This window comes from Somniosus microcephalus, unplaced genomic scaffold (genome assembly GCF_052327205.1).
Source record: "Somniosus microcephalus isolate GS21.2 unplaced genomic scaffold, FLI_Smic_1.0 unresolved_chr9, whole genome shotgun sequence".
Lineage (NCBI taxonomy): Eukaryota > Metazoa > Chordata > Chondrichthyes > Squaliformes > Somniosidae > Somniosus > Somniosus microcephalus.
The window spans coordinates 31,338,333-31,352,291 of record NW_028225187.1 but is presented as its reverse complement, the minus strand read 5'-3'; the positions used below and the strand labels follow the sequence as shown (position 1 = coordinate 31,352,291).

Sequence of the window (13,959 nt, the reverse complement as noted above, 5' to 3'; positions counted from 1 at the left end):
CTCCACTTTTCTAGTGAGTGCAGCTCCAACAACACTAAAGAATCTTAACACCATCAGGACAATGCAGCCCCCTTGATTGTCACCCCATCCACCACCTTAAACATTCACTCCCTCCACCACTGGCACACCGTGGCTGCAGTGTGCACCATCTACAAGATGCACTGCAGCAACTCGCCAAGGCTTCTTCGGCAGCACCTCCCAAACCCGCGACCTCTTCCCCCAAGAAGGACAAGGGCCGCAGGGGCATGGAAACACCATCACCTCCAAGGTCCCCTCCAAGCCACACATTGCCCTGATTTAGAAGTATATCGCCGATCCTTCATCGCTGCTGCGTCAATATCCTGGAACTCCCTCCCTCACAGCACTGTGGGAGTACCTTCACCACGTGGACTGCAGCGGTTCAAGAAGGTGGCTCACCACTACCTTCTCAAGGGCAATTAGGGATGGCCAATTAAAGCAAATGTTGCCAGCGACGCCCAATCCCATATACAAATACAAAAGTATTAGCAGCTACGGTTAAGAGATGATGTTCTAAAATTTATAGCCCAAAAATTACTGCCGATGGTATTAAGATTTGAGTCGTCATTAACCTCTCTGTATAACTTCTCTCAATTTGTCAATTAAACAGACTGATCGGCCGTTTTAAATCTACAACTAACAGTTGCAGTTTGTAGACCAATACTTGATGCAATCAGATGACATTCTTGTTCTTTTTAGGCATTCACCTGTTTAATGTAAATGGCGCAGTGCCTCACTTCACACAGAAGAATGTCAAAGAAGATGTTACAACGTCCAAGCTATTGGCAAAAGCAGTGATTCCCGGACTGTTCTCACTGAGTCACTTGTTTCGTTCTGCCTCAGAGGTATTTATAATAACTCACCTAGCACTGCAACCGTAACAAAATCGCTGTGTAGAGGACGTCTGGTCGCTTCGTTTGAAACACCACAAATATAATCCCCTTGGGTGCTTTGGTTGACTTTACCGATTTGGTAAGTAATTTCGGTTAGGTTGGACTCCTCTCGGAAGAGTTCTTTATTTGGGCCTTTGTAGAATATGTAGGTAATCGGGGTAGAACCGTTGAACACTGAGCAGGTTAACGACGCTGTGTCACCTTCCAGTAACTCTTTACCAGGGCTGATTGCCAGTTCCGGTTTGGACACTGGGATTCCTGTAAATATAACCATTTGTCAATTACATTGCTTTTGTGGAATTTGTAGTATTACTTTCAAAGTGAAATAGGGCTCTCATCAAAATAAAGAGCCTCGTCATTTAGGTTACCACTCCAATCTTGGGCGCCCGTGCCCCTCTCCTACTTCAGCAGTCAGTGGAATTAATAGAGGAAAAACTGATTCTGGAACTGCAATGATTCCTATTGCATTCCACTAGTGGCCACCCTACTATCTCTGGCCTGGTACTGATTCCTACTAACTCTGCACTATTCCAGTACCATAAACACTATCTACCTAAATGCAATTGCATCTAACTCCACTGCTCCACTTGGCCAATCATTCTTTGTTCCAGCAATCCTCGAATAAAGAACGTTCTTCTAAGCTATCCTCCCGCTTATATTGATAATTATACATCAATGATCCCTCCTTCCTGTCTTCGCAATCAGAGTAAATACCATTCCCTTATCACCCTATCTCGGTCTTATCATGTAATAAACAGTAATGAAATAACTCTTAGCCATGGCTACTCCGGTAGTGTTCGTGCCAGTAGCTCAAGTCTATTCTGGTGAATAAAGTTTTCCATCCCTGGCGTCATCTGGTGAATCAACGCTGCCCGTTTTCTGTGATTTTACTGTTCTCTTTAAAATGGAAGGCAGGACATTGGACACAGTATCTGTGGCCTCACGAATGTGTTGTATAAACATGCTATTATTTCCTTTCCCCTGTTGTCTATGCGACAATAATTTAGTTATTTATGTATTCAGTGCATGTTGAACATATAGGTAAGGCCCTTACTTCACGGATCAATCCCTGTGTGCGAACCTTCACATTTTAGGACATTCATGTTAAACGCTCAGCTATGGACAATGCAATTCTTTGAAAATCCACTGATGACACAGGATCGATAACACCCACTTGGTGTTCTGATTGCCTGCTCCTTTTAAAATGTAAAGATAGAGTTATGATTGGCAGATTCTAACTGAATGCAATCGAGAGGCCGGACATCAGAGGCTCAGCCTTCAATAGCCTCCGGCGTTTTGCCACCCCGTCATCCCCCTCTACTGAAATTGGAGGGGTGGAAATTCAAGTTTGTCTGGGGTGCAAAACCGGTAGTAGCTCATTGGCCATACTATCTACACACAGGTGAAATTCGATTTCCTTGTCTGCCAATTATCTACTGCACTCTCCAAGTTAAATTTTAGCACCGAGATTTCAGCTAGCAACGATTGCCGGGACTAGTAAGTGGTAAGGCACTGTCTGATTAAACACCGTGCTGTTCCTGACCAGGTTCTGCTCGTTGCTGATTCAGTCAGACAGAAACAGAGGAGGTAACTTGACCTTGGATCCATGGTGTAAAACGCGTGGTATCGAATCTTGCACCAATTGTACACCACGCACGATGTTCCTGTCCAATGATAATGATGCGAAGCAAACACGGGAGAGACATATAATGGGAGGCAAATTCAGTATCGCCCATTCGACACTATTGCAGGAAGCTAATATTAGCCACTGGGAGTGGACACTGGTCTTCAAACGTTGCAGCTATTACAAGTGTGGGTTTCAGTAAATGTATGGATTTTTTATAGAACCAGGTGGCGCTTTGATTTAAACAGATCACATCCAAAATTGATTTATTATGTGATAAAGCTGGGAGTAAATCTTTTTCCACATTGGATCCCTCCCGTATATTTATTTATCTATAATCCCCTGAAGAATTCTTTAAATGAAAGATGAACAGTAATTACAGCTGGTTCTATTTACCTTCTACCGTAATGGAAACCTCATCACTCTGTTGTTATCACGGTGGTAGAAAGCATTTGCTCAACAAGGCTAAGTCACCGAGCCCTTCAAAGAAGCTGCCCCCATGTGCTTAGAGTTGATGTATGAATTCAACTGCAGAGCTTTGCCATTTTTGTGAAATGTGTATTGAAGCCTAATATTGAACAGCATTGTTTCAATAAAAAAATGAATTTTAACTGGTCTACCTCAAATATTTTAACTGCAGGCTCAGTCCTCAGTTTAGGTTTGGAGAAGAGTTCGGTGAAAACAGAATATGGATTGGGAGGTAAGAATTCATCTCATATAGTTAAACAAATAGCAGAGATTATTGATAACAAGAGCAAGGATATACCAAGAACCACCACGAGGTGCGACTGTACTAAATGGTAACCAGCAGCTGTATTGTGGAACACTCCAGTAGGCAGCATTACTATATTGTTATGGATTTCCACTCGCTGCTTTGTTTGCGGAGAACTTAATCTGCTTAATATATTCTGCTGATACAGAAACTCCACGCTGTGCAAGACTTATTCAAGTATGAATCCTTCAATAGAACTTTGCTCTTTTCGCTATTCCCTGCTGTGTCTCAACATCTACTATGATCACTGTGAATTCTGCAAATATTCACAGTTACATCACTCTGTCACCACCCAGCCACCACATTGGTTGGAAGGTATGATTCTGTGATCATCACTATGACAGGCTATTGCTTGACTGGTCTGTGGGACAGCTGTCCCAATTTTTGCAGAAGTCCCCAGATGTTAGGGAGGAGGGCTTTGCAGGGTTGACTGTGTGTCTTATCTGTGTCCGAATATGATGCCTAGTTCAATGCCAGGTGTTCCTCCAAGTTTTAATCTTACAGTTTTTTCTAGTGCTTTGATAAAACTTAGTAGCTTGCCAAGCCATTTCAGAGGGGATTAAGAGTCAACCACATTTCTGTGGTTGTGCAGTCATATATAGGCCAAGGATTCTTAGAATACTTCACATCCTTCAACAGCTCATTACCAGATCAAATAAAGAAAATGAAAAAGAAAAGCAGTGACCAACTTTTTATGGTGATGGTTACATTCGGGGAGATCCACTTCCTGTAACGTATTTTGAGTTCACACCGATATGGTGCCGTATCTGACTCTTTTGCGTTTTCTATGGTGTACTGAGATTCGTCAGTTTCTGCTATTAACTGTTTATCTCGATACCACAGGAAGGGAAAACCTTCTCTCCATTTCCAGGAAGGCATCAAACATTTCAGGATAATACTGTCACCTGACAGTGCGGATGTTGGATTCACTTCCAGAGTTAAATTCATATCAGAAGCTGCAAAAAAAGTGAAACATATGAACGAAATACAAATTAAAATATGTTAAAGCACCATTCTTCAATGTTAAAAAACATTGGCTTGAAAGTGCAGCTCAATATCCAGAGCAATCGGTATCACCTCAGTAACTAAAAGTAATTTTAAGACCTGAAAAGCCAAACTAATGTTTATTGGTTCAGAGAGTGACCGTTCCCTTTCTAATGCTGAGCTATCACTGCTCATATTGCCCTTCAAGGTTTCATCAACTAAGTTCAATGGCGAGGATCGATTCAACAGCCAGGCAGATGCCCAGCCCTCTCTAAATAAACGTCTGGTATTTGTAAATGTTGTGGAATCAAGATATTAAAACCGTGGCCGCTTTCACCTGTTCAGGTGCTTCTGATATCAGTTAAAAATCCCATTGAACGACGCCAAGACGAAGAAGTCGTTCCAGTGTCCTGGGGTATTGCTCGTTCGTCCAGCAAGACCAAACAAATTAGCTGCTCATTGTCCCATTACCTTTTGTGGAAACACAGGGCAATTTCCTGCCTTCGCTCCTCCGCTGTAACTTCGCCAGGTGTGCGGAAGGGAACCCCATTTATGTATGTAAAGGGTTTTTGCACTGCACATACAATAAACTTGTGGCAGTGCTCAAGGAGCGCCCCTAGTTAGTCACCTATCAACAATTTTTCTAGCATTGCTTATTACCTAGATAAAAGCATTCGTTGCACCTCATAATAATTTGTTTTCTGAGAGACACAAGATAAATGTACACTCCACTTCTCACCATGCCTCGGGTCTGCAGATGCACTTCCAACCAATCCTGATCCCAGGGGAGCGCCGGGAGGATACACTTGAGCTACTTTTCACTTTTACCGCCAAGAGGCCAAAGGGCAGTAATGGAGCAGCCATAAGTTTCAAACCACTCTCGATTTATTTAACACTGAAGTAAATAGAAATGCGACTCCACCTGAATCTAAAACATGGCGATTGATTGGACCTCGCCTGTTTATTTCACCCTGCGATGAAAGGTAAAGTTATTCCCACTCCGGTATAAATTTGCAATACACATTGGCGGCAAATGAGCGAATACGAAACAGCAGTCGGTTTTATGACTTTTACATTTGATTTGTAACAGGGTTGGAGAGAGTAGAGCCCATTACGTGCTTCCACCAAAGTTGGATTTTAAACCTGTGATGGGTCACCCTACAACCTATTTCGCAGAGGATGAAGTAATGTTTAAATGGAGAAGTCATTGCATATCAGACCAGCGACACAACGCAGCCAGAAGGCGACACAGCAATTCTCAGATGTCATTATTATTAATATAAACTAGTTTGCAGATCACAGATTTTGTAGTTTGAACTTTGGAAATAGAATTTAAGCTTTCAACACAGTCTTAAAATTACTCTAGGAGATATTAACGGTGGCTTTCTCGTATCTGCTGTTTTAGAGAGCCGCTGTTCCATGCACAATTAGCGGTTTAAGGTCTCTCTTGAAATAAATAACATTTGATTGACCTAACAACATGTAAGAATTTGGGTAGATTTAGACTCTGTGCGATATTTCAATTGAAGTTAATGTGATATAAATGGGAGGTGAAACTGGCTGATACTACCGCACAAAATAGCGGCATATATTTCAACTCTGGGGAAACCGAGAGGTCCCCCTGTTAGGAGGAGGGATGAAGATACACTTCTGCCCAGTGGTCCAATTTTATCCCAGTATTGCATGTGCTTGATATCCTGTACTATATTTGACTGTGAGGCCCCTTTATAAGCGACACATTTCTCGACTAAAACTGTGCTATGATCATTGGTGTCGAAGTTTACCTACCAATGGTGACTAAATCCAGAGGTTTACTCTTCTCAGAGGAGGACCAAGGCAGCGGCACTGAACACTGGTAAGACGCTCCACTGCGACTATCTGCATATCTTTCAAAGAACATATATTTAAAATGAATATAAGTCTCATCTTTATACCAATAAGCCAATTTTTCCATGCCTCTGTATCGACACTGCAGGTAAAATGTCTCCCCTTCTTTCACGATTCCATCGCTCGGATTGCTAAGGACTACTTCTGGGACATGGGCTGTAGAATGAAATTAAAATAATGTTCTGATTAGAATTGTTGAAACTAATCTGTGCAATATCCACTACAGAGAATTTCTAGTCGCTGTCCAAAATGGGCGCTACCTATCGGGTGCCCATGGATCGATCTTTTGAGTTGGTGATGACTTTACATCGTTGATATCGACCTCAGCACGTTGTAAACGGAAACTCCCTGGCTGCTTAAACTTTTAGAATGGCCGACCTTTGGGCGGCAGAAGCACCTGCCTTTTCCTGGCGGTACTCCTCTGTCACCATGCAAATCAGGATTTTGTGATTTACACCGGACCCAGCTTAGAAAGACAGAAACATGGAAAAATAGGAGAAGGAGTAGGCCATTCAGCCCTTCGAGCATGCTCTGCCATTCAATATGATCATGGCAGATCCTACGTCTCACAAACATATTCCAGCTCTCTCCCCATGCCCCTTGATGCCTTTTGTGTCTAGAAATCTATCTATCCCCTTCTTAAATATATTCAGTGACTCGCCCTCCACAGCCTTCTGTGGTAGAGAATTCCACAGGTTCACCACCCTATGAGTGAAGACGTTTCTCCTCGTCTCAGTCCTAAACTTCCTACCCCGTATCCTGAGACTGTGACCCCTCGTTCTAGACACGCCAGCCAGGGGAAACATCCTCCCTGCATCCAGTCTGCGTAGCCCTGCCAGAATTTTAACCGTTTCAATGAGATCCACACATTCTTCTAAACTGTAGTGAACACAGGCCTAGTCGACCCAGTCTGTCCTCATACGACAGTCCTGCCATCCCGGCAACCAGTCTGGTGAACTTTCGCTGCACTCCCTCTATGTCAAGTACATCCTTTCTTAGGTAAGGAGACCAAAACTGCACACAGTACTCCAGGTGTTGTCTCACCAAGGCCCTCTATAACTGTAGAAAGACATCCTTGCTCCTGTACTCAAATCCTCTTGCAATGAATATCAACATACCACTTGCCTTCCTAACTGCTTGCTGTACCTGCATATTTGCTTTCAGTGTTTGGGGTACAAGGACACACAGGTCCCTTTATACATGAACATTTCCCAATCTATCACCATTTATTTAGTACTCTGCCTTTCTGTTTTTCCAACCGAAGTGGATAACTTCACATTTATCCACGTTATGCTGCATCTGCAATGGTTTTGCCCACTCACTCAACTTGTCTAAATCTCCTTGAAGACACTTTGCCTCCTAATAACAACTCACGATCCCACCTCGTGTCATTTCATCAGCAAACTTGGAAATATTATATTTGGTTCCCTCATCCAAATCATTGATATTTATTGTGAATAGCTGGTGCCCAAGCACTGATCCTTGCAAAACACCACTAGTCACCGCCTCCCACCCCGTATGTCATTGCAGAACAGAATGGTCGGAGTGTGCTCCATGCACTCTCCCATCAGATTTACTAGCGAAAGCATAAAAGCGACACAGAATAAGTACGCTTTCCATATATTTCCATATCATCATGAAATGGTAGATGCAGGAACCCTCACAACATTCAAGAAGCATTCAGATGAGCACTTGAAACGCAACAGCATACAAGGCTACGGATCAAGAGCTCGAAAATGGGATTAGAATAGATAGGGCTTGATGGCTGGCGTGTACACGATGGGCCGAAGGGCCTCTTTCTGTGCTGTATAACTCTATGACTATGAATAACACTGAATATTCCCTTCCAATCACAGAAAACGAAAATTGAAAACTATTCTCTGCTTCCTTGTCTCAGACAATTTCTTATCCACGCTGTCCGTACCCCTTAATCGCAATGATAACAATACGATTTTTGCGAACAAGTCAGTTGTGTGGTACTTCATTAGGCATTTTTTGAAAGTCTATATACACGACAGTGAACTGCACTAATTTGATTAGCATTCCCTGTTACTTCAACAAAGAACTGTCTATCTATCCATCCATTTATTTACTCAGTTATGATTACTCGCTGCCAACCCACAGTTAAATGATCTAGCAGTTACACAGACAAATTTCTAGGTCGCTTTTTCTTTAATATATTGTGGTAGACATTAAACTTGGCGCCGAGGCTTAAAACTGGGGTTCTGATTGGCCGACCGTGAGAGAAACCGCCCACTTTACATTCCCACCGAATCAATGAAAATGATGACCGAAAGTTTCTCATAGGTGGCGAGTCCAGAACCACAGTTTTACGCACGGGCGAACAGCTGATAATTACTCCATTGCTGGATTGTTGTTGTCCTATAGATATAAATTGGAAGCGTTCATTCCACAACTGGATTATTATCAATAAAGGACATTATTGTCATCATACCTTGTGTGGTCGCCTGATGAGTAATTTGCACTGCAAGAGAGAAGACAATGTAAAATATGTTTCATTATCTGAGACCATCTTCAAGTTTGACCTCAGCTGCTCAGCTGTAAGGCAGCTGAATAGAGGAAACACCCAGGGGTTGAAATTTGACTTCGGCAGGGACACAAAACAGGCGGAAACACATTTGCTGCCAGTCCATACATGCCACGAGGTATTCAGTTCAGTTGAAGTAAATGTAAAATATTAATATATCGAATGATGCCAATTGTCCCTCTCACGGACAAAGATAAATTGTTATTTTGTGGAAGTTCCCCATGGTCTGAGGACTATATGGAAAAGTTGCTGCCGGATGAAAGGAAACTGACAAATATTGAAATGTATCATTGTTCTGAGAGCCAATGAGTGTGATTGTTCTGTCAAGGAGAAGGGAATATTTCATTAAAATTGTTTATAGGCCATTTAGGATGGAAATCAGGAAGCACTTTTTCACACAATGTGTAGTGAGAAATTTCAACGCTCTTTACAAAAACCGCTGTGGATTTTGCGGGTAAATTGGTACTTCCAAGACGGAGATCGATAGATCTTCGTTAAAAAATGAAAGAAATAGTTGCATTCCTATAGCGCCTTTCAAGACCTCCGAACTTCCCAAAGCGTTTTAAAACCAATGAAGGACTTTTAAAGTTTAGTCAGTGTAGGAAATGTGGCAGCCAATGTTCACACAATGATGTTGATAATGACCAGATTATCTGTTTTTGTCATGTTGATTGAGGGACAAATATTGCCCAGGGCACCAGGGATAAACACCCTGGAAGGGGCCTCACTTTAACGTCTATTATAAAAAACGGCCAATCCGACAGTGCGGCACTCCCTCAGCACTGCACTGGAGTATCAGCTTAGTTGATTGTGCTCAAGTCCCTGTAGTGGGACCGGAATCACACGAACCTTCTGACTCAGAGGCGAGAATGCTATACACTGAGCCACGGCTGACACGAGTTGAGTAAGCGTAACAATGGATGTTGAGCAAAGTGGGGTAATTGGAGTGGAGGTACAGATTAACCATCATATAATTGAATGACAGAGCAGCGTCGAAGGGCTGAATGGCCTACTCCTGTTGGTATGTTCCTATCATCAGTTAACTCATCTTTAATCGATTCAGAATCACAAGTATTACCTGGGTTGCAACTGATACTCGTGAAGACAATACATGACCCAGCCGCTAGCAGCAGAAAGCAGCAGGAAGCTTTTGTCGCGCCTCAGGCCACAGGAATCAGACTACTAAGGCAATGCCTGCTGCTGCAAACCTTGCAAATATAATTGCAAAAGGGTCAATGGTCAATGCAGATGTGTCTGTATTTCATTGTTCAACATGTAGAACCTGGGACTTTTGTCCAGCTAGGATTCAATAGGGTGAATGTTTCAAGCATTCAGTTAGGCCAATATTTCCAAAAAGTGGGTTTCATGTGCTGTGCAACAAATAAATCATGGGGCCTATTATATGCTCAAGAATGAACAACTTGAGGTTAACTTCACATATTTTAAGCTCTACCTCATTAATCTGTGGAAGTAGCTGTGACCAACATGGTCCCACAACTAATGTCAAGTTACTAAAATAGATGAGATTCTGGTGAAAGAGTCGGTGGTACATTAAAGATGCAAACCCTGTTGTTTGTTCCTGTTTGCTGGGCTTGTGATCCAGTGGTTAACAAGCCAATAGAGCGCTGACGTCAGCATCTCACAGGAAGGCAGCCTCAATGTCCTGTGGCCATAAAGAGTCATTTCTGTCTAAATTCCAATAAACAGCATCAGAAATTAATTTTAAAGATGCAGCATTTTAAATTTCCTTGCCAAACACCCTTAATCCGTCAGTTTAGGTCAAGTATAATCATAGTAAATATGTTCTCCTCAGCTTTGTTAGCTCAAGTGTTGTCATCCCGTTAATGTCTATTTTCTCCCTCACAACAGAAAATAAAAGAAGCCCTTCATCGTGAATCTGCAAAACTGAGTTGAAAAAAAAACTCCTGCCCTCTCTCTCTCTCTCTCTGTCACTCTCCTTCGTGGACAGCTTAATTGTTACTTTCTTACAATCTCTGTCTATCTGTCTCTCTCTGTCCCTATCTGATTGTCTTTCGCACTGACTCCCTCTCCCGCTCCGCCTCTCTCTCTCCCTCTCTCTCTCTCTCTCGCACTGTGGCAGTTGTTAACAAGAAGCGTGCCTGCCGCACACGAAATCATCAAGCAATGACATGGACCAAGTTTAACATCTAGCCACAGAACCCACGCACTGTAAATCTCACCGCATGTATTAAGAGCAATTTGTAAGAGTGAGTCAACTGAGCCAACGCTGATACTTGAGATGAAGCGCATAAAAACTTTATTTTTTTCTAATAAACAAAACGACAACAATAAGAAACGTGCAAGCAATTTCTGCAGGTGAGGCTAAATAATTGGTGAAATAATAAATATTGGACCGTTTAGATGTGACTAAGGTCGGCTGCAACCTTAGATGAGCAGAAAGATCCTGTTTGCCTGACTAATCAAACTTATTTCTGTTGTTCCACTAAATTCTGATTAAAACTGAAGCATGGAAATGACATTTCAATGCAGTATAATTGAATGTTTGACCTTAATAAAGTCTGAATATTAATTTACTGTGAAGCACCCTCTCACTGAATGAGTCTTATTAATCTGGTTAACGGTCAGGGGTGAGTGACGTTGATTTTCAAAGGCACTGGAAATATTTGAGATTTACTTACACAAGGTCAGAAGGCGACAGATGTGAATCATTTCGAATGCGGGGGATCCGAGAAGCAGTCCACCTCCCTCTGTGAAGACCCGCGCTTCGGATCAGCTGTTTTCAGTTCTGTTCACCTGAAAACTGATATCATAGAATCACATTCAGCCGCTGACACTGTTCGACTTCTTCATTACCAAATGCCCGCACGCGCAGATCCCGAGTCGGTACTTACGGGGAATGAGGAGACAGCGGCTGGAGCGAGTTCCCCGAGAGCAGTCTGCAGCTGTATTGCTCGCTGCCCATGCACCAGCCGACTGCACACTGTGATCACTGTGACTTCTGACCACATTGGAGCCAAGAGGAAATTAAACCGGACACGATGACGAATCCACCCTAACGCTGAAAAGTTACCTGAGCCCTGTCAGTTTTAAACTGAATTCTTATCAGAAGCGAACAGTTGGAATCCAGGCCGTAGTAATCTGTTCAAACTGTTTCAAATATGATTTATTCTAACCGCAGTTTATAACGTTAACAGAGAGACTGGCCTGGTCTGTGGCCCCAGGGTGAAGGCTTGTTTTTTTCACGGGCTTAGGGAAGTGGTCAACTCCCGCTCTGTGTATGTGGCCTGGTACAACGGTAGAGGGGTAAGGGAGGTGGTACACCCTGGCACGATTAACCATTTAAGTCCCGAGAGCTTAATTCCGTCAATAATGTTTAGCAAATAGGTGATTCGACTCTCAAATAACTGAAGCCCAAAACGAGGCTTAAATGGGGCATCTCCTTGAGCCACACAATATTGTTCCTCTCTCGGGCTCACTGTAGGTATCACCTACTGGTGCAGGTCTATGATTGCTGCCTCGACTGTCCTACTGCAGAATGTATATGATCAGTACTTAGACACGACTTCTAGTACAGGCCAGCTATTAGTAGCTATACTGTCCTCTTTGCACAGATCTCCGATAAATACCCAATCTATAATATTGTGGCAAACTCTAATTAGAATCTGCACAGTTCCATTGGTGTTGGTCTATGACTGGGACCGATACAGAGCTACTGGATAAGCAACCTGTAATTTACTAACCGTGCCGTTCGTTATTAGCACATATATAGCCCTAGAGGTGCCGGTCATTGCTCATTACATTGGCCCAGAATTGTAGGTCGGTTGCTTCCTGCGGGTGTAAGCCCCTGATCTGCACTAACCTAGCGCGCCAGCGGTTGAGTCGTGGGATTCCGATCCGGGTCCTGGTCAAACTGCCGGCGCACAGTGCTTGCGTATCCCAGGGGCAGAGTTAATTTGAAGCGTCCCCTGGGATTACGTGGGCCATGAGCAGCCAATCGGAGCAGGGAATGCTCCATTCATAAGTCTTGACAGGAAGTGCTACGGCCCCAAAATAGCACTAAACAAACTATAAATGACAAGGAATAACTATTTATAAACAATAATAGAAATTTTTGAAAAAAATATTTTTTTATTCTAACGGGACTAATAATCAACTTACCTAGCTGTAAAGTATTTAAAAATAATAAACCTGTGGAAAAAAATGTTTTAATTTAATTAATTCACCATTTACCTTGTAAGAAGCAGACCTTACGCCTGCTTTTTGTATTTCTAAATTCTGCAGACTTACCCTCACGGAAAAACCTGTAAGAAAAACGTAAGTTAGATGCGCACACGCAGCCTCCCCCGCGCACGTGACCTCTGAACCCCTGCTTTCAGTGGAAAGAAAGTGCCGGTTTCGCGCGAATGCGCAGTGCATGCAGGAAACCGGCACTTCCATCGGCCTTACTGGTGAGTACCCCGTGCGTACTCACCCATGGAGACCCAAATTTCTGGGCCAATATCTGTCCTTTTGCTACAGGTCTATGACTAGTGCCTATAATGTCCGACTGCTGCAGGTCTCTAATCATTATCTATACTGTCCTATTGGTACAGGCCTTTGATTAATAACTTAACTGTCATACTGGCTCAGATATTTTAATGACTGTTTACATTGTCCTAGTGCTGCGGATCTTTGATTAGTGAGTATACTGTCCTTTTGTTACAGGAACATTTTTCAAACTTTATACTCCTACTCGTACAGGCCTATGTTGATTACATATACTTGCCGACTGAAAGAGTTCTATGGTTGGTACCTGTACGATTCTACTGATAAAATCTATCATTGGAACTAAAACTGTCCTATTGATGCATGCCTTTGATTATTTGTTAGACTGAGGATGAAGAAACAGACAGATATTTAGATAGGTCGTAAGTCAAACACAGAGAGTTAGTTCGATAGGTAGATTAAAACAGACTGAGAATGCGCTATATAAATATATGGAATGCCCATAAGAAACTAACAAATTTTTTGTTATTACATTCTCTAATTTTCCGAAAAAGTAATTAATCATTTTGGAGCCATCTTCAGAATTAATTGTTACCATATTCATATTGTGCTGCATCCAAGAATACTTATTGATTAAAATAAATATATATATTTTAAATATGCACCGGAATATGAGTGAAAGACACCAGAAATACATTTTTCCTCCCCTGTCCTACCCAATCATTGGGAGAGAGTCTCCAGTGAAACACCGGCAGAAAGGCATGGT

At 42.5% G+C, this 13,959-nt stretch overlaps 1 protein-coding gene across 1 annotated transcript in view; it reads right to left on the bottom strand.

Annotated features, from left to right (window-relative positions):
• LOC147085022 (basement membrane-specific heparan sulfate proteoglycan core protein-like) overlaps positions 1 to 13,959 on the bottom strand; it is a 93,126-nt gene that overhangs the window by 15,068 nt on the left and 64,099 nt on the right. Inside the window, exon 12 of the mRNA XM_085979403.1 lies at positions 882 to 1,169. Coding sequence (XP_085835529.1) covers positions 882 to 1,169 — 288 coding nt within the window. The remainder of the gene's footprint in view (positions 1 to 881; positions 1,170 to 13,959) is intronic.